Genomic DNA, 22,793 nt, shown 5'->3' on the forward strand with positions numbered 1-22,793 from the left:
ATCTTTGACAAAATAAATTAATCTCACTTTCATATCAGTTTTGCAGCTTTGCATACTGACTAGATCTTGACTTTCTGAAGACTGAGGGCCGAATCCTGCTCTCGCTAGAGTCCAAGATCAGTTTGACCATTAGTTTAGACAGGTGGAGGATTCCTGTGTCTTTCCAGGACTGTCAGTTTATGTGATAAAAATGTAACCTGCCATTTTTCACGGAGCCTACATATGGGTCCAATCTTACCCTTGGCTCCCACTGAAGTCAAACAATACGCAGCACCTCATAGGATTGGGCCCATACATGCCAAATCACCAGTTTTTTAATCAGATAGATGAGTTCAACAATTTTGCATCTATAATAATGAGCCAAATCCCACAGTTCTTAATGCCGGAAAGTCCCTTGGTTCAGGTCTCAATGCAGGCTGCAGGAACTAGCACAACACAGCTTACAATAGAATTGTTAGTCAGAATGACAGTCCATATGCAGTCCTCTCTCTCTCTCTGCAAAGTGCCCATGAGGGACCTGGCCGTGCATTCTCTGCAAACCAGAAATTGCTCCTGACGTCAGTGATAACAGCAATGCCACAAGAAATACAGGAACTGACCCAAGTTAACGCTCTAATCAGATCACGCTAGATGGATATGGATCTGCAGCCATGCATGTGCACTGACAGAACATGGTGGAGGATGGAGGGAAGAGTGACGCAGCAGCTGCTCAAGGGCACTCTAAGCAGAGAATCCAAGGACTGATTGAGCATGGACAGTGAATTTCCCTTAAGAAGAGGGGAGAGTACTGCTGTCAGGGTGATATGAACAAGCTGTCCTGCCACTGTGCATGTTCAGCTGATAGAAGATTTGGGTCTGTCTGGTACCTTTCACCAGCACTAAGTTCACATGTAAAGATGGGACAGTCCAGCCCTTTCCCCTATACTGTTTTTGGATATGGGTGGCAGGATGGAGGTGGGCAGTGTTGGGAGGAACTCTAGCATCTTTCATATCTTCAGCAAGCTGAGTCCCCAGATGCTGCAAATATTGCTGCATTAGTAAAAGGACTAGTCTCTAGGTCTGCAGAGCCTGGGAAGGCTGATATTTCCACAATGCCACCAGGAGGCCATGCAGAGACATGGCCAGGGAGCACCATGGGGAGTAGGCGCCACAGGAAGTCCTGCCCATAAGACCCAGAGTGACAGTACCTTGCCACTCTCTAATTGGTCAAGTGCCTCTACTTAACCCCAGGGGTTTCCCCAAGAAGTTGTCTTGACAACCACACAGACCTTGGCCTGCTGCAGTGCCAGATTTCACCTTGTTTCCTGATCTCTGGTCTCTGACTCCAGCCTGACTTTGATCCCAATTTCTGCCTCTTGATTTTAACCCGGTGCTACCTCTGATCTCTGACCCTGGCCTGATTCTGATCCTGACTCTTGTTTATGGGACCTGCCTTTGCAATTCCTTCATCTCTGGCCTGGTGACTCCTGTCCCTGGTGGGCAGACCTCAGCCCAGCTCTGACCACTCGGGAATACTGCCCACACTCCGGTCCCTTACACCTCTGTCTTGAGCTTCATTTGGTGTGCAGTGAGTCACACGTTTCTGGCCTGTTTATAAACTGCTCACACATGGTATCATTCGTTTCCTGTTACATGTAGTCCTGCTATCACAGCAGATGCTCAAAATTTACTTGATACAAAGCTAGGGACAAACCCAGCAGTCCAGGTATATCCAGAACTCCCACTCAACTCAGTTACAGCTAAGAGTGATCAGGTTCATGCCCCTCCCAAGCAAAAAATGATGGAAAATGCTGTATTAGAGGGAAAAAACACTTGCTGCAATGGTGACTTGGTATGAATTAATGCAGTGCTCATGCACAATGTCAGATCATTAGAATGGGAAACTGAAGTCCTGTGTGTATACAGAGAACAAAAGGCAGCAGGATATCCATGTACTGTATCTTTAAATCTGTATCAGGAAGTCAGGCAGCAGGGTAGCTGGAGAAAGTGAAACAGAGAGAAAGAGAGAGACAGACAGAGATGACATGAAAAACACCTTTATTCACATAAAATCACATTTAAAACTATTTAAAATGTTATACAATTACAATATATACACCAAAAGATATGAACAAAATAAAGCAACACCCGTCTTAAACGAACATTAAACACGGCTCATTAAAGCATCGTAATCACCAAATTCAAACAATTGTTAACACACCAAGTCAACTGAAAAGTGTCCAGGTTATGAATCCATTTATAAAAGGTGTAATCAGTTAGCTGCTGGGCCACAATCAGTGCATAGGACACATCACATCACTCTATCCTGGGCATTCTGTTCTGGTGAGATTTCAAAATGGCTAGTTTTTGCCTGACCCAGCAAAAAGTTGGCCAGGCAGGAAACTCGCTGAATGTGAGCACTGTATCTTGCTCCTAGAACAAACAGAGGATTAGAGAAAACCAGCCCCAAACCACTGAAAAGTGACTATAAAAAAGGAATACAATGGGGACAATGTAGGAAAAAATGAAACTCTGTGTCTGAAGCCGAAAAAGAGAGTCACCCAGGGCCAGGGGCATCCTCCAGGCTGTATTATGGAGATCGCAGAGGATGGCATAATGCTGCACCTTGGCATACATACCACAGAGCAGCTTCTTGGCCATGGTTGCAAAAAGAACATTCACTAAACAATCTATCTGGCTGCACAAAAATCTCACCCACAGAAGGAGAGACTGCTAGTGAAGGGAACACAGGATTCTGCCTGGACGATCAATCCCTGCAATAACTTTTTGAAAATACTGAGCAGTCCGCTGAGGAAGCGCTGCCTTCTCCAACAAATGCACAGAGGGGTTTCTGGCCTGAATAGCATGAGCTGTTGCTGACCTCCGGCTTGCCCAGCTAGGAACAATCAGGTGAGCCAGCCTGGTCAAAACAGCACGAGTAAAGGCAGAAAACAGGTTCCTAGATGAGAGAGCTTCAGCAGGACAAAGTGGGTTAAACAACATTGGCTCTTCCAAGAGCCGAAAACTAGAAACTGCCTGGTCCGGCCAGGCACTTCACAGAAGTCTTCAGGAATTAAAATACCATTACAGACTCTGTAATCGACCAGGTGCCATCACAAATAGGTGAGTGTCAAAGCCCATCACCCACAGCACAATGGAGGAGAGAGAAGGCAAGGGACTTCCAGGTTAGTGAGGAGTCAGCATTCAGCAACTGCTGAACGCACTGGAGACAAAGGGCTGCCACTTTGCTGACTAAATCAATGAGCCCCTGGCTCCCTTCATCTAATGGCAGGAACAGCAAAGCAGGGCTCAATCAGGGGTAAATAGTCAAAAAAATGGGTACTATGCCTTTGTATCCAGCCCAAAAGGCCCAAGGGAGGATCCAGATTCACTAGCTGGTGTCACAATACCAAGGCCATTAGCTTGTTGGCAGTCAAGAGTCCAAGAAAGAGCCAGTGTCATTTCTGCAGGCTGCCTTACACCTTCTCCTCTGCCTCCTCCCAGTTCCTGAACATGGATTGTTCAGATTCAGAGCCACACCCCCAACACCTTAATCGCAGAAGTGCCCCACTGCAATTTTTGGGGCAACACAGGGGGACTGATGCACTGCCAAGATCCCAGTAAGACCAAATTGCTCTTAGCCCATTTAATGCAGGCAGAAGAGGCCTGGTCATACACTTGTAAATGAGCACAAAGCATCTGCACGGCCCTGTCAGGTGTGATGAAAACTGAGATATCATCAGACAGGTGAACTGGGAAAGCATCCGGCACTCCAGCACAGAACGACCAGTCAGACAGCTTTGTGGATGTGCTGGAATGGCTCCAACTTACAGCATATAACATCCCAGACTGAGGTCATCCCTGATGGATGCCTCTGTGAACTGGGAGGCAGTGGCTAAGACCCCCACTAATATTTAGGACACTAAAAACATTATATTACAATAAAAAAAATATGCCGTGAACACTGACCCAATCCTAAAAGATAACTATGGTGAACTCTATCAAAGGCCTTCTCCTGGCCCATTTAAACAAGCCCCACATCCAGATTACAAAGTTTAGTTAACAGTGAAAACATCATGAATTAAAATCATATTATCCAAAGCACAGTGGCTGGGAATAAAATATGTGTTTGATCAGGGTGTGTCAAAGAGTCCAGACAGTCCTTGAGCAGGTTGGCTACAGCCCTGGATAAAATCTTATCGTCAGAGCAGAGAAGGGAAATAGGGCTCCAGTTCCATAAGTCACAAAGATCCCCTTTTTTTGTGCACCAGGGTGATCGCTGTCCTACGGTGACAGAGGGGCATCTCTTCCTCCCGGATACACTCCAGCACCACTAGAAAAAAGTCAGGACTGATAAGACGCCAAAAACACCCATCCAAAAAATTTAGATGGCGCCCATCGATACTTGCAGCTCTCGACAGGCAAGGCCCCTGGTCTGTAAAGAGAGCTCTTGCAGTGACAGCAGGGTGTCCAGCCCTGCAGTTCCTCACCAGTCAGCAGGAGTAACCCCTGGGGCAGCTCCTCCAATCGCCAGCACATCCCGGGCCTCAGGTGAGTACGGAGCTTTGTAGAAAAAAACAGCTGCTTTCTGGATCTTTCCAGGGTCAGTCATCAGATGACCACCCAGCAGCTGTAGGCAAAAAGATCTGCTGATGATCCGTAGACTTTCTCCAAACCAAAGAAGAATCTTGTGGGAGGATCATCATCATGCAGCTAAGAAAATGGGCCCGAACAAGGGCTCATTGCACCTTCTCTTCCAATAAGTATCTCAGGAGCCAGTACTTCTCAGTTAAGGTTTGGTGAATCTGCACTGGGTTACTCCCATCAAGGTTGCATAAAGGCCCAAGATGTCTCATTCCAGGACACTCATGGCCTGACACAAGGACCATGTGGCAGCCTGGGTACGCTGCTAGCAGAACGGTTGGATCTGGACCTTGCCAATACCCCACTGCTGTCTCAGGGACTCAGACAGGGGCTTGTGCTGCTGGCAATGCTCCCAAAACACAGTTAACATAATTCAAGTCCTGTAATAATATTGCATTAAAGTGCCAATGGGAAGCACAGTCAGGAATAGAGAGAGAGATGCACTGACAGAGAGAGAATGATGATTGGCCAAGTGGGAGACATGGAGGATAGAACAAACATTCATGGTACAAAAGTGATCCAGTCTAGCCCCTGAGATGAAGTTGGGAGTAGCTTTCGGCCAAGAATCCTAACATCTCTTGACGTCCCAACCCCCCTCCCACTATGCTGGGGTCCCACAGTATTACCAGGGGCCACTGAGCCAGCAGTACATGGGCAGGAACCCCTCAAATGACAAGAGTCTACACACAGGAAACATTTAATATCTTCAGAGGAAGCAAACACTGTATAATCTGCCCCATCTATGTGGTGCTTTAACATCAGGTTCAAGGGCTGTTGAGGGTTATTTAGAACCATACAAAGCAGGCGCTGAAATGACATAACATTGTTTCCACTTGGGTTCTTGTAGCCCGACAGAATCATCCTGACAACAGAAACTATTTTCCCATAATGGGAGAGATCAGACACTAGGGTCACTGAGAAGGAAGGGGGGGGGTGGGCACTGGAAAAACTACTTTAGTAGCAGCAGTAAACAAGGGAAAATCTGGAACAAAAGACTCTTTGACCCAGAGTCCTTCCTGTCCCAAATTATTCACAAACCACTCCTGGGCCAGGAAGATTACTATAGACTTACTCACTTGAGTGGCAGATTTTGTATTAGCACGGCCAATAACCTCACCTAAACTCAGCAACACTTCCTCCAGGGTGCAGGAGACAGCAGGCACACACCAACCCCTATGCTTGCAAGTCAAACTACTAAACCTATCTGAAGTGGACCCCCTGGAGAATCCACACACACACACACACAGCCAAGGAAAAAGGGGGTGGGAACAACACCCCTAAAGCAAAGGAATTGCAAATAACACAACAACAACAAACCCAGACTATCAGAAACCCACCTAGTGCACGCAGCACACACCAAAACACAGCCTCACTCTCAGAAACCCCCACAAGAGAGAGTAGCATTAGGGATAATCATGTTTCCCTAGTTATTCTAACAGAGTTCCTCGTTCAGTATTAGATGAAAGCAACTCCTTCTGTGATACTTCACCATTGTCACATGTCAGGGGAACGGCAATGCAAGCTTCCAAATGCTCAGTCCTATTCTTGAGGAAGCTCCTTTAGCAATGAATTCATAGTTCAAGTCTCCATGCCTTTTCGATACTTGGCCTCTCTTCAGAGTCTGCCAGCAAGAGCACCAACTGTGACAGCAGTTTTTGTGATGTTAACATTCATCCAGTAGGAACTAAACTGAGACCAACTCCTCTCAGATACAGTGGTACAAAGTAAGGGCCTGACCCAGCCAACCCTCACTATTAGGCATAGCCTTACTGACTGGAAATGTCACCTGAAATGAGATCTTGTGGCCACTGAAGCAATACTAACTTTTTAGTTTGCGTTACGTTCACCCAAAGAGGACAAGAGCCAACTGTAGCCATCTGGCTTATAGAGACAAGCCTACTTACTATATTTGATCTTGTCATTAAATCGTATCTCCCAGCAATGCTAGCCTTGATGCACTCCAGATTGCATCCTAATACCTGATATTTTGAGAGTTTTATATAACCAAACCACTGTGCAGACATTAATTAAGCCTCACAACACCCTCCTGAGCAAGATAAAAATATGAAGAGCTTTATGTGCTGTAAAACAGCCTTCATATTAAACGGGGGGCGGGGTGCTGAAATACATTGCATCTGCAGGATGTGGTTCTGGGTCTCCCAAGCAAATGAGGCCTAGGAGACCAGAAAATGACGCACACAATTCAGTAGTCTCAAGAGAGGAAGAAAAAGAGAAGCTCATGATTTTTTACTTTCTTTTCACTTTCTGTTTGATGTGGCTTGGCCATGTACCTCATAGGACACCCTGAATACTCTCTGGCTCTAGGAGATTATGTACAAGGCATTCTCAGATGTCATTTGCCCAATTTGGCTCCGGATACGGCAGGCTAGAGAGGATAGAGGGAATTTAAAATCTATATTTATATCTCTCCTGCCCTTAGAGGGGGCCAAGGAAATATTTTTTAGTCTTAGTCGAGAGCAACAAAGAGCCCTAATCTGTCTCTGCCCCAGACAGCTCTGCTAACATAAAGACAAAGTTCTGTTTGTTTGTACACAAAGAGCAACCAGTACATCAACCATGGACACCAGACAGATCATTTCACAATTTTCCCAAAATAAAACCTCACACTGATTTTAGTGGGCACCACAGCATCTATAGGAAGCTGGGTTAGCAACTGTTGTAAAGATGTTGAAGCTATTAAGAGCTGCCAGCAGCTAAATTATCCTATCTAATACATACCTGTCACAACTACAAAAATCCTGAAGAAATGTCTACAAAGGTCTTTCCTGAATACAAAGATAAACTCCTCTCCAAAAAAATCACTGGAATAGTCAGATGAGTTTAATCTCCCAAGAAACACAAAGAGCTTGTCTATATAGGGACACTAAGGAAAATTAATATGAATTAACTAAAGGTATACATTTAAGGTGGATTAGTTAAACTGCATTAGATCCCCTGTATGGACACGCTCACTCAAAACTAAAGTGGTCTTATTTAGTTTAAGTCTGAATGAGAGTGTCCACACAGAGGTATAATGCAGTTTAACTAATCCACTTTAAATTTACATCTTTAGTTAATTCAGATTTACTTTCCTGCATGTCCTTGTATAGACCAACCCTAAGAAGTGGGTGAAGACAATGCTATTAGAGACAGCTCTAATTAGAAAATGGAAACTAATGCACCTTGCCCATAGTCTGAAAGATGAAAACAACTGTCAGAGACAACTTTAAGGGAGAAAGTAGCTTCATATGGTAGAAGAGGGAAAATACCCTAACATTTAGCATTACACAGATACCATCTATGAAGGTGCAATATATCATGTCTTTCTTATCTAGTGTTACCACTAAAGATTTCCAGTAGATTATGGCCCTGATCCTGAGTTGATCTGTACTGGGAATCCACCTGCACCTGATTAATTTCAAATGGCCTTAGTGCAGACATAACTATCTACATCTGCACATTAGATTACAGGATCAGGGCCTATACTTGTAACTAACATACATGGACCTCATCTCATGAGTCTTTCCTGCATCAATTTTAAAAAACAAAACAGTTGCTAAAAAATTAAAACAATAGATATGTGTGTTGGTGCCCCTTTGTCATGAAGCTGGGAATGACCACTGTTGTACGGAGTGCAAGAATTTACTCATTCCATTGTATTTTTATACTTTTTTGTTAAATGAAGGATTTAAAAATACTCACCCCCCTCTCTTAATAGATATTACAGCATTGCACAGATGAATTTGACTTTTTGTAAGATGTCTTTCTCAACCATGTGAAGCATTTTGGATCATACAAAAACTGCAGAAGGCAATCAAACATGGATCTGATGCCTTGCCCAGCTGGAGCAATGTGTCAAGATCAGAAGGCAGCAGCACGGGACAGGAGCTTTTTGCCTAGTCTCCGTTTGTTTTGATTATGCAGTTCACTTTACAGAAGAGGGCAAATACTCCTGCTTTATCCCACAGATATAGAATAATGCATATTAAAAATGGGCGTATGCTGTGTTATTGAAAATATGAATCACCAGTAGTGTATTTAGCCCACCCAAACATACAAAGCTATGTTACCATAGTCCCTTTGCCTCCTATAGATCCATCAGAATCCCAAACAATGACGTTACGGATTCAGTGGAATCCCAGAAATTATTTTACACAGACCTCATGATGATTGATGACGCCTGAAGAAACTGGATTTCAGTGGATCACTCTCAAGTAGACCCAGTGGAAGCTTAGTATCACTAACTGCATCCAGTGACTACTATCAATTGATCCAGTGGGCTCACAGTGCTCCCTCCTGACAGAGATCCAGTGGACTTAAAGGCTATGCCCATCCACTGATTCTATACATTTCCCAGAGAGCACTAACCCTCAGAAATCGAGCCACCAAACTAATACCTATTAATCTTGAACTTGGAGCTCAGGGTTGCACTTATCAGACAGAGAAACCTTCCCTGGAGGTTTAATTGTGCATGGGATGGTGGGGTGTGGTTTTAGTTTCATGTGCATATTATTTCAAGGCTGGGTGGTGTAAATATATATTTTTCATGCTCTTGTTCACTGTCATGAAGTGTGTTAGGAATTATGGAGGTGCAATAGTAAAGGCTGCACAAAGCACTCAAAGCCAGGATTAGCTCTCTCTTGTGTATGAATAACACTATGTCTCCTCCTCAGATATGCAGCCCTCATTCTGAACACAAAGAAGTTTGCTGAAAATGTTCAAGTAAACTGCTAATTCATGGATGAGTGTTTACAGTTCACAAGAAGAAAGCTGGGAAGAACAGTGGAAATGGGATATGGGCAAAAGGTGCAGCAGGGCATGGAGACAGGCTGAGGTCCTGGAGCAGAGGAAACAATCAGAGCTGCTCTGTTTAAAAAAACTTTACACTATAGGTAGACAATGTTCTAGCTGATGCTCCAGCTTCTCAAAGCTGGCCAGCACCCTCAGGGCTGCTGCTGCTTGGAGTGAAAAGCTTGGAGCAGCAGCCAGAGGAGCTTGGCATGTTGGTTAAGGCTTTCTACATGGGATGTGCAAAATATTGGCTCCACATCCCCCCCTTTCTGGTTACTCTCCCCCCCCCCAGCTTCTAGACCCTCACACCTAGGTGCCCAGCTCCAGCATTTACTCTGGGGGCGGGGGTGGTTATATGTATATATAAAAAAATCAGGAAATTCCCATTCCCTAAAACAAATTCTATTTAGAGTTAAGGCTCCTTAACTGTATTTCCTCACAACATGCTAAAAAGTAAGGACACCATTAACTAGTCCTGGGTCCTAGTCCCAGCTCTGCACCAACCAGCTGCGTGACCCTGGACAAGCCATTGCCACTCTGTGCCTTAGTTCAGGGCCGCCCGGGGGGGGGCAAGAGGGGCAATTTGCCCCAGGCCCCGGGCTCTGCAGGGGCCCCCACGACAGTTTTTCGGGGCCCCTGGAGCGGGGTCCTTCACTTGCTCCAGGGGGCCCGAAAAACACTTGCGGGGCCAGGCCCCAGAGCTTCTTCTGCTCCCGGTCTTTGCCGGCGGGGAGGGGGTCCTTCTGCTTTGGGGGGAAGGACCCCCCGCCAGCGAATTACCGCCGAAGTGGGACCTGCCGCTGAAGTGCAACCCGGTCTTCGGCGGTAATTCAGCGGTTGGGGGCCCTTCTGTTTCGGGACCCACCGCCGAAGTGCCCCGAAGACCCACGGCAGGGGTCCCCCACCACCGAATTACCGCCGAAGAGTGGGCTGCACTTCGGCGGTGGATCCCACTTCGGCGGTAATTCGCCAGCGGAGGGCCCCCGCCACGGGTCTTCGGGGCACTTTGGCAGCGGGTCCCGGAACGGAAGGGCCCCCCGCTGCCAAACAGGGCCGGCTCTAGAATTTCGCCACACGGGGGGTGCCCTGCCGCTTGCCGGTCCCGCGGCTCCAGTGGACCTCCCGCAGGCGTGCCTGCGGATGCTCCACTGGAGCCACGGGACCAGCGGACCCTCCGCAGGCACGCCTGCAGGAGGTCCACCGGAGCCGCCTGCCGCCGATGGCTCCAGGCCCCCGGAATCCTCTGGGCAGCCCTGCCTTAGTTTCCCCCCACTTTGTCTGCTTTGTTTAGTTAGATTATAAAGTCTTCAGGCAGGGACCACCTCTCACAACATCTGTATCCAGCCTCTAGCACCATAGGGCCCCAACCGCAGTTAGGGCTTCCAGGTACTATTGTAATATAAATAATTAGGGCTGTCGATTAATCGCAGTTACCTCAGGCAATTAACTCAAAAAAAGTAACTGAGGTTAAAAAAATTAAGCACGATTAATCACAGTTTTTTTTTAATCGCACTGTTACACAATAGAATACCAATTGAAATGTATTAAATATTTTGGATGTTCTTCTACATTTTCATATATATTGAAAAAGAGATTGCATTACAGTAGTTGTACGAGGTGAACTGAAAAATACTAATTCTTTTATCATTTTTACAGTGAAAATATTTGTAATCTAATATACACTTTGTTTTCAAACACAGAATACAATATATATGAAAATGTAGAAAAACCATCCAGTTTAATACAACTGGTATTCTATTGTGTAACAGTGCAAATAAAACTGATTAATTGCGATTTTTTTTTAATCATGATTAATTTTTTGGGGTTAAATCGCATGAGTTAACTGCGATTAACTGACAGCCCTAAAAATACTATTTCTTCTGGTTTTTTACAGTGCAAATATTTGTAATAAAAATATTTGTATTCTGTGTTGTAACTGAAATCAATATATTAGAAAATGTAGCAAACATCCAAAAATATTTAAATGCTATTCTATTATTGTTTAGAAGTGCGATTAATTTTTTTTAATTGCTTGACAGCCCTATAAATAATAATAGCAACCATGCCCAACACAAGACCAACCCCAAGCCCCGGTCTATCACCATCATGGCATGCAACCACTTCGGTAGTCTAATATCCTCTCTAGCATGCTTATTTTCACTTAAAAACCCTCCGTGAACATGGCAAAAATCAAAATCACACTGCACAAACTTAACTTCATCCTGACACTTTATTAAGCAATGTATCAGGTGTACACCAATGAAACAGTGCACATGCCAATAACATGTGTGTATAGCTTTCTTTCATTGTATTGCCTGGGTGAGATGATTTTTTTTAACAGTCCCAATGTAAACCTAAAGCAGAATCTGTGTTATCCTCATTGGTGCAACAGTAGCACCAAGAAGTCCAGCTCAAATAGCGATCCCCTTGTGCTTGGCCAGAGGTGGGTAAACTACTGTCCACGGGCCACATCCGGCCTGTGGGATCCTCCTGCCCGGCCCCTGAGCTCCTGCCCCGGTAGGCTAGCCCCCAGCCCGTCCCCTGCTGTTCCCTCTCCCCCACAGCCTCAGCTCACTGCGCCGCCGGCACAATGCTCTGGGTAGCAGGACTGTGAGCTCCTGGGGCAGCGCAGCTGCAGAGCCTGGCCTGACCTGGTGCTCTGTGCTGCACGATACATGGCTGATTCCAGCCGGGCGGCGCAGCTGTAGCGCTGCCAGCCACTGGTGCTCCAGGCAGCACGATAAGGGGGCAGGGAGTGTGGGGGTTGGATAGAGGGCAGGGGAGTTTGGGGTGGTGGTGAGGGGGAGGGAGTGTGGCTAGGGGTCAGGGCGGTCAGAGAGTGGGGAACAGGGAGGTTGAATGAGGGCAGAGGTCCCGGGGGGGAGGGCAGTCAGAAAGAAGATGGGAGGTTGGATGAGACAGTGCGGGGCAGTCAGGGGCAGGGGTTCTGGGGGCTGTCAGGGGATAGGCAGCAGGGGGCGTGGATGGGGCAGGGTTCCCAGGGGACAGTCAGGAATGAGAAGAGGGGTTGGATGGGGTGGCAGGGGGCAGTCAGGGGCGGGGGTTCTGGAGGCTGTCAGGGGACAGGGAGCAGGGGGTGGGGATGGGTCCCAGGTGGCCATCAGGGAACGGGGCTGTAGATGGGGCAGAGATCCCGGGGGGAGTGTTGGGGGCTATAAGCAGGGGGGGTCGGATGGGGGGGCAGGGCCGGGCCATGCCTGGCTGTTTGGGGAGGCACTGCCTCCATCCAATTTCGGAAACCCAATGTGGCCCTTAGGTCAAAAAGTTTGCCTGCCCTGTGCAAGGCACTATACAAAATAAAGGTCCAAAGTTCATATTATCTAAATTGGCAAGACAAAGGGTTGGAGAGGGAACAGAAGTGGAATGACCTGTGAAAAGCTGGTCACTGATAGCTGGGAATAGAAACCTGCTGAGAGTGCCAACCCACTGGATTAAACTGCCTCTTAAATTCTGAGTCTGTAGTTCACTTTGTATTCTCTGCCTAGTGCAAGGTGTGTAGAGATGCTAACTTTGTGATTTTAGGATGCTAATTGTCATTAAGTTATTAAATAATGTACTGCTAGAAGGCTGGAGTTCAGGTCCTTCACTGCAGTTTGATTTTTCAGTTATTTGTTGTGTTCACAGTGAGCAGTTGTATTGCTGAATTGAAAGCTGATGTGTCAGAGAGGTATTAGTGTACTGGTACGGTGGCGTATCATGGTAGAAGTGGGCTAAGGCCTGGAAAAGGAGATTAGTCTTGGGTTCAGTGGGACTAACTTTGACTAACACATTTAATAGTTTTAGTGTAAGAGCTATGGTGAAACAACACATATGAGCAATCTTAAGTGTCAGGGATTGTCTATGCAGTACATCACCAATTGGCAAGCCAGGATGTGAATCTAGTTTTTTGTGCAGTAACGTCTAATGTGAAGATTGCAAATTCTGTAGTGTGCTTTGACATACCGTATATACTCAGCCCACTCACCAAATATTTTTGGTAAAAAAAAAAGACACATCAAAGAGCGAGGGTCAGCTTATAAAATGGGTCTACACCAAAATTTGATGATTTTAAACTCTATGGAATCAGTGAATTGAATATCTAATACATTGTCATTTTGTTTACCTGGAGCATCTGCAGGCATGGAGTCCCTCAGCTCCCATTGGCTGGGAATGGCAAACCATGGCCACCGGGAGCTGAGGGGCTCCGTGCCTGTGAATGCTCCAGGTAAACAAAACGTCTGGACTCGCCAGCGGCTTACCCTGATGGGCTGGGAACCAAAGTTTTCCAACCCCTGAAATATAGGGTCGGCTTATGAAAGGGTCACACAGTTTTTGCTATTTTTACTTATCCATCTTTCGGGGGGGGTCGGCTTATAAACAAACGGGCTAATGACAAGTATATATGGTACTTCCATTTCAAACGGCAGTAAAGCAAAGTGCACTTGGAACTTTTGGAGCACTGTAGTAGGGTCCACATGGGGCTGAAGATTTGCATTCTGGCTGGCCGTGCTCTAAAGTCCCATTCAGACAAGCCCTAAGCCAGGTACATTTTTATGGTATGGTGTCTGCATTCAAGTATGGCTTACCTGGACAATTAGCTTATTTTCTTTATTGGGTAGAATCCTGTAGGTATAAACACAATTCCGGAACCTGGAAGAGATTGGAGGAGAGGCTGTTAGAAAATATCTACAGGGGAATCTTATCATAGCATCATTCTATAACAACAGAAATTGAATGGAGGACCCTGACATAGACTGTTGACTTAATAAGAACATAAGAATGGTCATACTGGGACAGACCAATGGTCCATCTAGACCAGTAACCTGTCTTCTGACAGTGGCCAGTGCCAGAAGTTTAAAAGGGAATAGACAGAACAGGGCAATAATCAAGAGATCCATCCCGTCGTCCACTCCCAGCTTCTGGCAGCCAGAGGTTTAGGGACACCCAAGGTATGGGGTTGCATCCTTGACCATCTGGCTAATAACCATTGATAGATCTATCCCACCATGAACTTATCCAATTCTTTTTTTAACCTAGTTATAGTTTTGGCCTTCACAACATTCCCTGGCAATGAATTCTACAGATTGACTATGCGGTGTGTGAAGAAATACTTCATTTTAAACCTATGCCTATTAATTTCATTGGGTGACCCCTAGTTGTGTGTGTTATGTGAAGATGTAAATAACACTTCCTTATCAGCTTTCTCTACACTATTCAAGATTTTATAGACCTCTATCAAATCCCCTTCAGTCGTCTCTTTTCTAAACTGAACAGTCCTTGTCTTTTTAATCTCTCCTTATATGGAAGCTGTTCCATACTCCTACATATTTTTGTTGCCCTTCTCTGTACCTTTTCCAATCTAATATATCCTTTTACAGATGGGAAAAACAGAACTTCATGCAATATTCAAGGCATCGGCATACCATGATTTATGTAGTTGCATTATGATATTTTCTGTTTTATTATCTATCCTTTTCCTAATGGTTCCTAACATTCTGTTAGCTTTTTTGACTGCCATTGCATGTTGAGTAGTTGTTTTCAGAGAAATATCCATGATGACACCAAGATCTCTTTCCTGAGAGGTAGTAGATAATTTAGACCCAATCATTTTATATGTATTGTTGGGATTATGTTTTCCAATGTGCATTACTTTGCGTAAGGGTTTCAAATATCTGTTCATTTCCTGAGGACATATTAATTAACAAAATCCTACAGTGCTTAAGCTTGGGGGCACTTCATCATGTTGTAGATGTCAAATCAGAAAGTGATGATGGACTCATCTTCAGAGTGAGTTGTTCAACTCCTCTACTGGCCAGAAAAAAGAAAACAGCACCTAGTTCTGGCTGCCAGAAGAGTGGGCATGCCAGAAGGAAATGAAAAGGCAGAAATTCCAGACACTAGGCCAAATTCAGAGTTGCATGAGTAAATCAAAGGGTTGGTCTACACACAAATTTGTGCCAAGGTAACTAAATAACTAATTTAAATTGAATTACAATAGGATATTTTTATTCTGAAGTAAGTGTCCATACAGAGACCTGCACTGAAATAACAATGAGTGTGAACTGAAACCAACAGAGGCCTGGTCTACACTACGCGTTTAAACCGAATTTAGCAGCGTTAAACCAATTTAACCCTGCACCCGTCTACACAACAAGGCCCTTAATATCGATATAAAAGGCTCTTTAAACCGGTTTCTGTACTCCTCCCCGATGAGAGGAGTAGCGCTGAAATCGGTATTGCCATGTCAGATTAGGGTTAGTGTGGCCGCAAATTGACGATATTGGCCTCTGGGCGGTATCCCACAGTGCACCATTGTGACCGCTCTGGAAAGCAATCTGAACTCGGATGCACTGGGCAGGTAGACAGGAAAAGCCCCACGAACTTTTGACTTTCATTTCCTGTTTGGCCAGCATGGAGCTCTGATCAGCACGGGAGGCCATGCAGTCCCAAATCCAAAAAGAGCTCCAGCATGGACCATACGGGAGATACTGGATCTGCTCGCTGTATGGGGAGACAAATCTGTCCTATCAGAGCTCCGTTACAGAAGATGAAATGACAAAGCATTTGAAAAAAATCTCCAGGCTATGATACAGAGTCCACAGCACAGTGCTGTGTGACAAGCGTAACAGAAAGCCAAAGAATGAAATGGATGCTCATGGAGGGAGGGAGGGGGTACTGAGGACTCCAGCTATCCCACAGTCCCCACAGTCTCCAAAAAGTATTTGCATTCTTGGCTGAGCTCCCAATGCCTGTAGGGTCAAACACATTGTCCGGGGTGGTTCAGGGTATATCTCGTCAATTTACCCCTGCTATCCCCCGTGAAAGAAAAAGGGAAAAAAATTGTTTCTTGACTTTTTTCAAATGTCACCCTATGTCTACTTCATGCTGCTGGTAGACGGGGTGCTGCGGCACTAAACAGCAGCATCCTCTCCCCTCCCCTCCCTGGTGGCAGACGGTGCAGTACAAAAGGACTGATAGCTGTCCTCGTCATCATCCCGTGAGTGCTCCTGGCGGGCCTCAGGTGAGGTCGGCTGGGGGCAGCTGAGTAAAAATAGGAATGACTCCCGGTTATTCCTGGCAGATGGTACAGAACGGCTGGTAACTGTCCTCATCATAGTAACTGGGGGCTGAGCTCCATCAGTGACCCCCTTTCATGTCTAAAGAAAAGATTCTATACTGTCTGGACTATCATAGCAGTGGGATGCTGGGCTCCTGTCCCCCACTCCATTTAATGTCCTGCCTGGACTATCATAGCAGCTGGAGGCTGCCTCCCCCTCATTTTATCTCACTAAAAACTCAGTGTTTCTTATTCCTGCATTCTTTATTATTTCATCACACAAATGGGGGGACACTGCCACGGTAGCCCAGGAGGGTTGGGGGAGAAGGGAAGCAAAGGGTGGGGTTGTTGCAGGGGCACCCCCTAGAATGGCATGCAGCTCATCATTTCTGCGGAATTGGACATGGAGCGGCTGTGCTCTTTGGTTCTCTGATGCAACGGCTCTAGTACACTTGCCCCATATTCTAGGCAGGACTGACTCTATTTTTAGATAAACCATAAAGGAGGGAATGACCCAGGGAGTCATTCCCATTTTTGTCTTTGTGTCCCCGGCCGACCTCAGCGAGGCCAGCCAAGAGCACCCATGATAGCAGCAGACGGTACAGAATGACTGGTAACCATCTCTGCTACCTTGCAATGGCAAATGAATGCTGCTGTGTAGCACTGCAGTACCGCGTCTGTCAGCAGCATCCAGTACACATACGGTGACAGTGACAAAAGGCAAAACAGGCTTCATGGTTGCCATGCTATGGCATCTGCCAGGGCAATCCAGGGAAAAAGGGCGCAAAATGATTGTCTGCCATTGCTTTCACGGAGGAAGGAATGAGTGACGACATTTACCCAGAATCACCCGTAACACTGTTTTTGCCTCATCATGCATTGGGATCTCAACCCAGAATTCCAATGGGCAGGGGAGACTGCGGGAACTATGGGATAGCTACGGGATAGCTACCCACAGTGCAATGCTCCAGAAATCGATGCTAGCCTCGGTACATGGACGCACACCACCGAATTATTGTGCTTTGTGTGGCCGCGTGCACTCGACTTTATACAATCTGTTTTACAAAACCGGTTTATGTAAAATCGGAATAATCCTGTAGTGTAGACATACCTTTAGTGATTTAGTGCAAGTAGAACAGCCATAAAGCACACTTTCTTCTACCACCTCCCCAGGGTGGGCAGTAAATCAAATTAGACTTGCTCTGACTTTGCCCCACTCTGTGGCCTAAACTCATTTGCACCAGACATAGATGAAAACAGAACTGGACTCCTGTCTAAAGGGGGTGCTCGGTCTTTGTCCAACAAGGGACACATCAACAAGTTGTCAAGAACTGGAAGACCAACTTGATGGCAAAGTCATGCAGAATGTGCAGCCTTCCTCAATGGCTGCTGAATTTTGCTGAGCTCACAAAATGCCTGGGGGGGCTGGTCCCAGCACAATGGAGGAATACATGGTTATTTACTTTCCAGTGGTTACAGATGTGATCCAACAGCTCTCAGCACACACCCAGCACTAAGTTAAAACACATTCCACAAACTGGCTCTGGGCCAACCAGGGACACACATTTCAACCCCATTTACCTCCAAAAACTAATCTCAATCTTGTTTTAGCATCCCCGGGCCAAAACAGATAAGGCTTGCAGCCCAGCCCCAGAGGGTCAGGAAAGGTGGTCAGTGGTCAGCATTCCAGAGGAGGAGGGTTGGTTGATGCATACCAATATACTTTTCTCCTTTGTGATTTGGTTCATATGTTTATTTAAACTAGACTTTTCTTAATCACATCAAGAGCGAGCGAGAGATTTCTTAGGGGTTATACAGCCTTGCATTTGGAGTCAGACAGAGCATAAAACCAAGTTACTCACACATTGGGGTGAGATTTTCAATGCTGACCACAGGATTTAGCCACATCTCTCTCTGAACCTGGGTTCTTTTAAGTAAGATGCACAAGAATAGAGCTGGAATGCCCTTTGGAGCCCAGTGCCGCACCACAACAGGTCTGAGGGCTCATTGTGAAGTGATCTGAGGTGTTCACACACCTACCCACATCTCTTCAGTGCTCCCAGACCCAGCTGGGGCAGTTCTTCAGCTGATGTCAGCTGTCAGAGCTTCTTTAATGTCACTGGCGCTATGACAGTTGACACCAGTTGGGGAACTCCCCCCAGGAGTGAGATTTGGTTTTGTTTTTATCTGTCAATGCAGAACTCTTCCACCACTTCCTCCTGCAACTATGCAAAAAGGGGCTGAGATGAGAACAGCACTGCTTATGTAGCTGATGAGAGAAAATGTGTGTGTGTGGAGATTATGAAACTGATAAACAAACCAGCTCAATGACTATCAGGCCATCAAAGCACATTGGGTGCACAATCAGATGGCAGGCACCCGCTGTCAGAGGTTGTTGAGACAGGGTGTTACAGTAGTATTAGAAATATTTAACCAGAGGAACATCTACAGGGGAAGCTAACAAAAGGCTATAAGGTGATAAATGAATGGTGTGAGCAAAAGTGGCTCTTCCTGTGGGAATCCTCCTTAGCAATCTCATGACTCAGCCATGCACAAATGCGGAATGCTGTGAATCAAACAGTTCGCTAACAACCTCCATTTATCTGCCTTGCTTTGTTGTTATAACTTCATTGCTCTTAAGCTTTTAACTCTTAAGCAGCATGACGGCTGCACAGTTGGTCCTAGATACTTTCACTTTTCACCTAAAAAGATTCTCTTTGAGATGTTTCTTCAGAATGTTTTTGGAAAGCCACAAGCATTTCTGATCTTGGACATATTGATGGCATATGCAGCACCCATCAAAGCAATTTCCTGAGGCTAAATGTGTCCCAACATGCTTCCTCATCTGTCTCCTAACTCCCTCCCCTGCACCAGCTTCTGAAGGCAAAAGAGGGAAAGGGGAGTGGGTACATATTTCCTCTCCTCTTCCAGTGTGGCTAAGGCCTTGCTGCAAATCGGAACTGCTTTTTACTGTGTATATTATGGTAGCAACTATGGGATCCAACCACAATCAGGACCCTGGTCTATTAAGCACTGTACAGATACACAGTGAGATCTAGGAATTCAGCTGATACCACTGTGAACAGCTCACATGTGGTACCCTTGGATACTGGAGAGATATTGGACTCTGGTCCCCTTCTCTTGGACCATCACTGAGCCGATCATCCACTGGTAACACAGAAAACAAATAACCAGCTCTCATCAAGCACTTTTCATCCAGAGAGTTCTAAGTCACAAAGGAAGTCAGCATCATTATGCCCACGTTACAGATGGGGGAACTGAGGTACTGGGCTAGAAATGACTTGCCTAAGGCCACATAGCAAAGCGCTACTTCTCTACTCAGGAATTGAGCCCAGGGATTTTGGAAGGAACTTCCAAACTCATGTAGGAGTATTACCTCCCTGGTAACAGGATGCTTCCAAAGCCTGTCTGGATGGGCATTTGACTTAGACAATATTTGAGTTCCATTCAGGAGGTATCCCTTTCTCTTGATAGAAGATAAATGCCACAGTTCCGTTAATGTCTACAATTCTGCTATCTCAGCTATTCCTATGCCTTTAAAAGGTGAATTCACAGGACACCACCCAATGGACGTAATGTTTATGAGAGGTGCAAAATGCTCCAAAACAATCCCTCTCCAACCTTAATTTATTACATGTTGTGGGCTATTAAGGCCTTATCTGACTCTACAGATATTTACAGAAGTACTCATGGCTGGACTGAAGCAGTGGGAAGTATTTCTATACATGTTTAGTGGAGACAAGACTCAGCAAAGATCTTCAGTTATTCACAAGGTGGAGGGGACATCTTCCTGCCAAGGACTTTTCAGCATTTAGAATATTTTGCATGACTTAGTCTCCAATAAGAGGCCAAAGGAGGTGGCAGCATGAAATGTCTTTAATTGGAGACATGTCCTGGAAAGAGTGGAATTTTCTTTTGTCAGAAGGATTGAGTCCTCTTAATCCATTGTGTTCTAATTGGTTTCAGCACCAAAATGAGCTTATGTACTGTGACAAAGTTCCTTCTCTACCTTGGTGGGTCCTGCGCTTATTGGCGGATTTGCTCACCTCAGTGATCTTCCCCTCTGGTGGAACCCAGTCTGGGTCAACTCCTCCTGTGTCTGATCAAAAGTTGCAAGGTTTGGGGGGAACCCAGGCCCACCTTCTACTCCGGGTTCCAGCCCAGGGCCCCGTGGATTGCAGCTGTCTATAGTGCCTCCTGTAACAGCTGCATGACAGCTACAACTCCCTGGGCTACTTCCCCATGGCTTCCTCCAAACACATTCTTTATCCTCACCACAGGACCTTCCTCCTGGTGTCTGATAATGCTTGATTGTCTGATAATTCCTCAGTCCTCCAGTAGCACACCCTCTCAGCCTCAGCCTCTTGTGCCTTTTGCTCCCAGCTCCTCACACGTACTTCCTCTCCTCTGGCTCCTCCCTGCCTGCCTGGAGTGAGCTCCTTTTTAAACCCAGGTGCCCTGATTCGCCTGCCTTGATTGGCTGCAGGTGTTCTAATCAATGTAGCTATCTCCACTGCCTTCTAGAAAGATCTTAATTGGCCCCAGGTGCCTTGATTAACCTGGAGCAACGGCCATTTGGTTACCATGGTACTAGGGATTTGTTTAGCCTGGGGCTAACATACCTGTTCCTCAGTACTTTACTGTAGCCATCTGGCCTTGCCCCATCACAGTATGTGCCAGTGCCTTCAGGTGTATGAAAGGAAGCCCCTCGCCCCTCAAAACATCTGCTCTTTATCACACCCAATACCCTGGCCTTTTCCAGTTTCATTGCCCAGTAGATGAGGGCAATACTGGTCCATCCAGGTCTTGGTGCCTTTGTGTTTGGGACAAACTCTCTAAGAGGTGCTAAGTTCTGCAAGGGAGCTTCTTTTTGGGTTGGCCTGGAAGAAATTCTTATCATCACTAAATGGCCTCATAGTGCTACATTTGAAGAGTTCCGACACACAAACTTTCAACTTAGTGATTTTGCAGATATTTATTAGCACTGCTTTCAACTGGTACATGATCTAGAGCCACTGCGTCTGGTTTTTAAAATAGTGATTTTCCTAGAAGGATCTTAAAGGAAAGCCATGTTTTTTTAATAAAGACACACAAGGAAAATACAGTCCCCCCGCAAACTTCCCTCTCCGTCTAACTGTTTATGTTTTCTAGCTTCTTGAACAAAAGCACATCAAGACAGACAGTCCCAGTGGAGGGATAATGCTGCTTCAGACACAGCTTGCCGTTAAACCCTTTTTGAGTTTGTGAGCTAGGCAATCATTTCCAGTTGAGTTCCTTGAGTGCAAGCGCTCAGTAGTCATTTCTAGTTCATAAACAGGCAAACCAAGCAGTGACATGGAAAGAAGGAGAATCACTCTGGTCCTTGCCTTTCATGGGGCAATCAGGTCATAAGGATCAGATTACAGAACAGAGGATGAAAGTGTCTGGAGGAGGAGCATTCACTGTGTATTTGCTGTTTGTACAATTTGTCTAAGTTCTATTTTGCTGCTGTTGGAGCAATAAAAGAAGAGAAGGCATTATTACTTAAACACATAAACACCCTTGATCTGTTGTTATTCAAATCATTATTTTCCTGCAACATCTCTCCAGGAAAATCTATTTGGCTCAGCAGGATAAAAAATTATTCAAGTCTCCATTCTAATTTCAACAGAGCTGCTAGGTGAACACTAGCTCTGGCTGGAGAATGATAGGTCTGCTTGGTGACAACTTTTGAAGTGCTGAAGTTTGTTTTCACTCCATATTAGAACCTTTCAAATGTTTTTGCAAAGCAGAATTGTGTTGAAATGTTTGGTTTTGTATCCAAAAGATCAGCGTTTTTATTTGGTTCTTTTTTTCTCTTGGCTCAGAAGAGACCAGAGCGCCCTGGAGCTCAGAAGTCTTCCTGTTGAAAACTTAATCAAAATTGATATGACTCCACAAAACATCTCAGCTTCAACCAATCATCATATTTCAATGAAAATGTATTGAGTTGAAAATTTTCTGAGCCGCTCCAGTAAACATGAGAAGCACTTCACCCTTAACACTGAGACACTGGGATGGTTTGTTGTTGCCACCTGAGCTGGGAGATCTATTCCCAGTGAACAATTTATTCAGCATGTTTAGTCCCTATTCTCTTTGTGAATTATCCACCAGCAGACTTGATTTTATATACTGTCCTGGTAATTGACACATGGGTCACATGACACATTTTGGCCTATAATTTGCTTATGACCTGTCCACCCACGACCACTGCTTCAAGCATTCTCTCCTCCTAATTCGCTAATCATGCTGCATGATTGGTCATTGAAGTCACGTGGCCCGA

The 22,793-nt window shown here is 45.6% G+C and overlaps 1 protein-coding gene across 1 annotated transcript in view; it reads right to left on the bottom strand.

Moving 5' to 3' along the window:
• INPP5D (inositol polyphosphate-5-phosphatase D) overlaps window positions 1–22,793 on the bottom strand; it is a 79,767-nt gene that overhangs the window by 54,792 nt on the left and 2,182 nt on the right. The window contains 1 exon segment of the mRNA XM_030574867.1: window positions 14,001–14,064. Coding sequence (XP_030430727.1) covers window positions 14,001–14,064 — 64 coding nt within the window.

Source organism: Gopherus evgoodei, chromosome 9 (assembly GCF_007399415.2).
Source record: "Gopherus evgoodei ecotype Sinaloan lineage chromosome 9, rGopEvg1_v1.p, whole genome shotgun sequence".
Classification (NCBI taxonomy): Eukaryota; Metazoa; Chordata; order Testudines; family Testudinidae; genus Gopherus; species Gopherus evgoodei.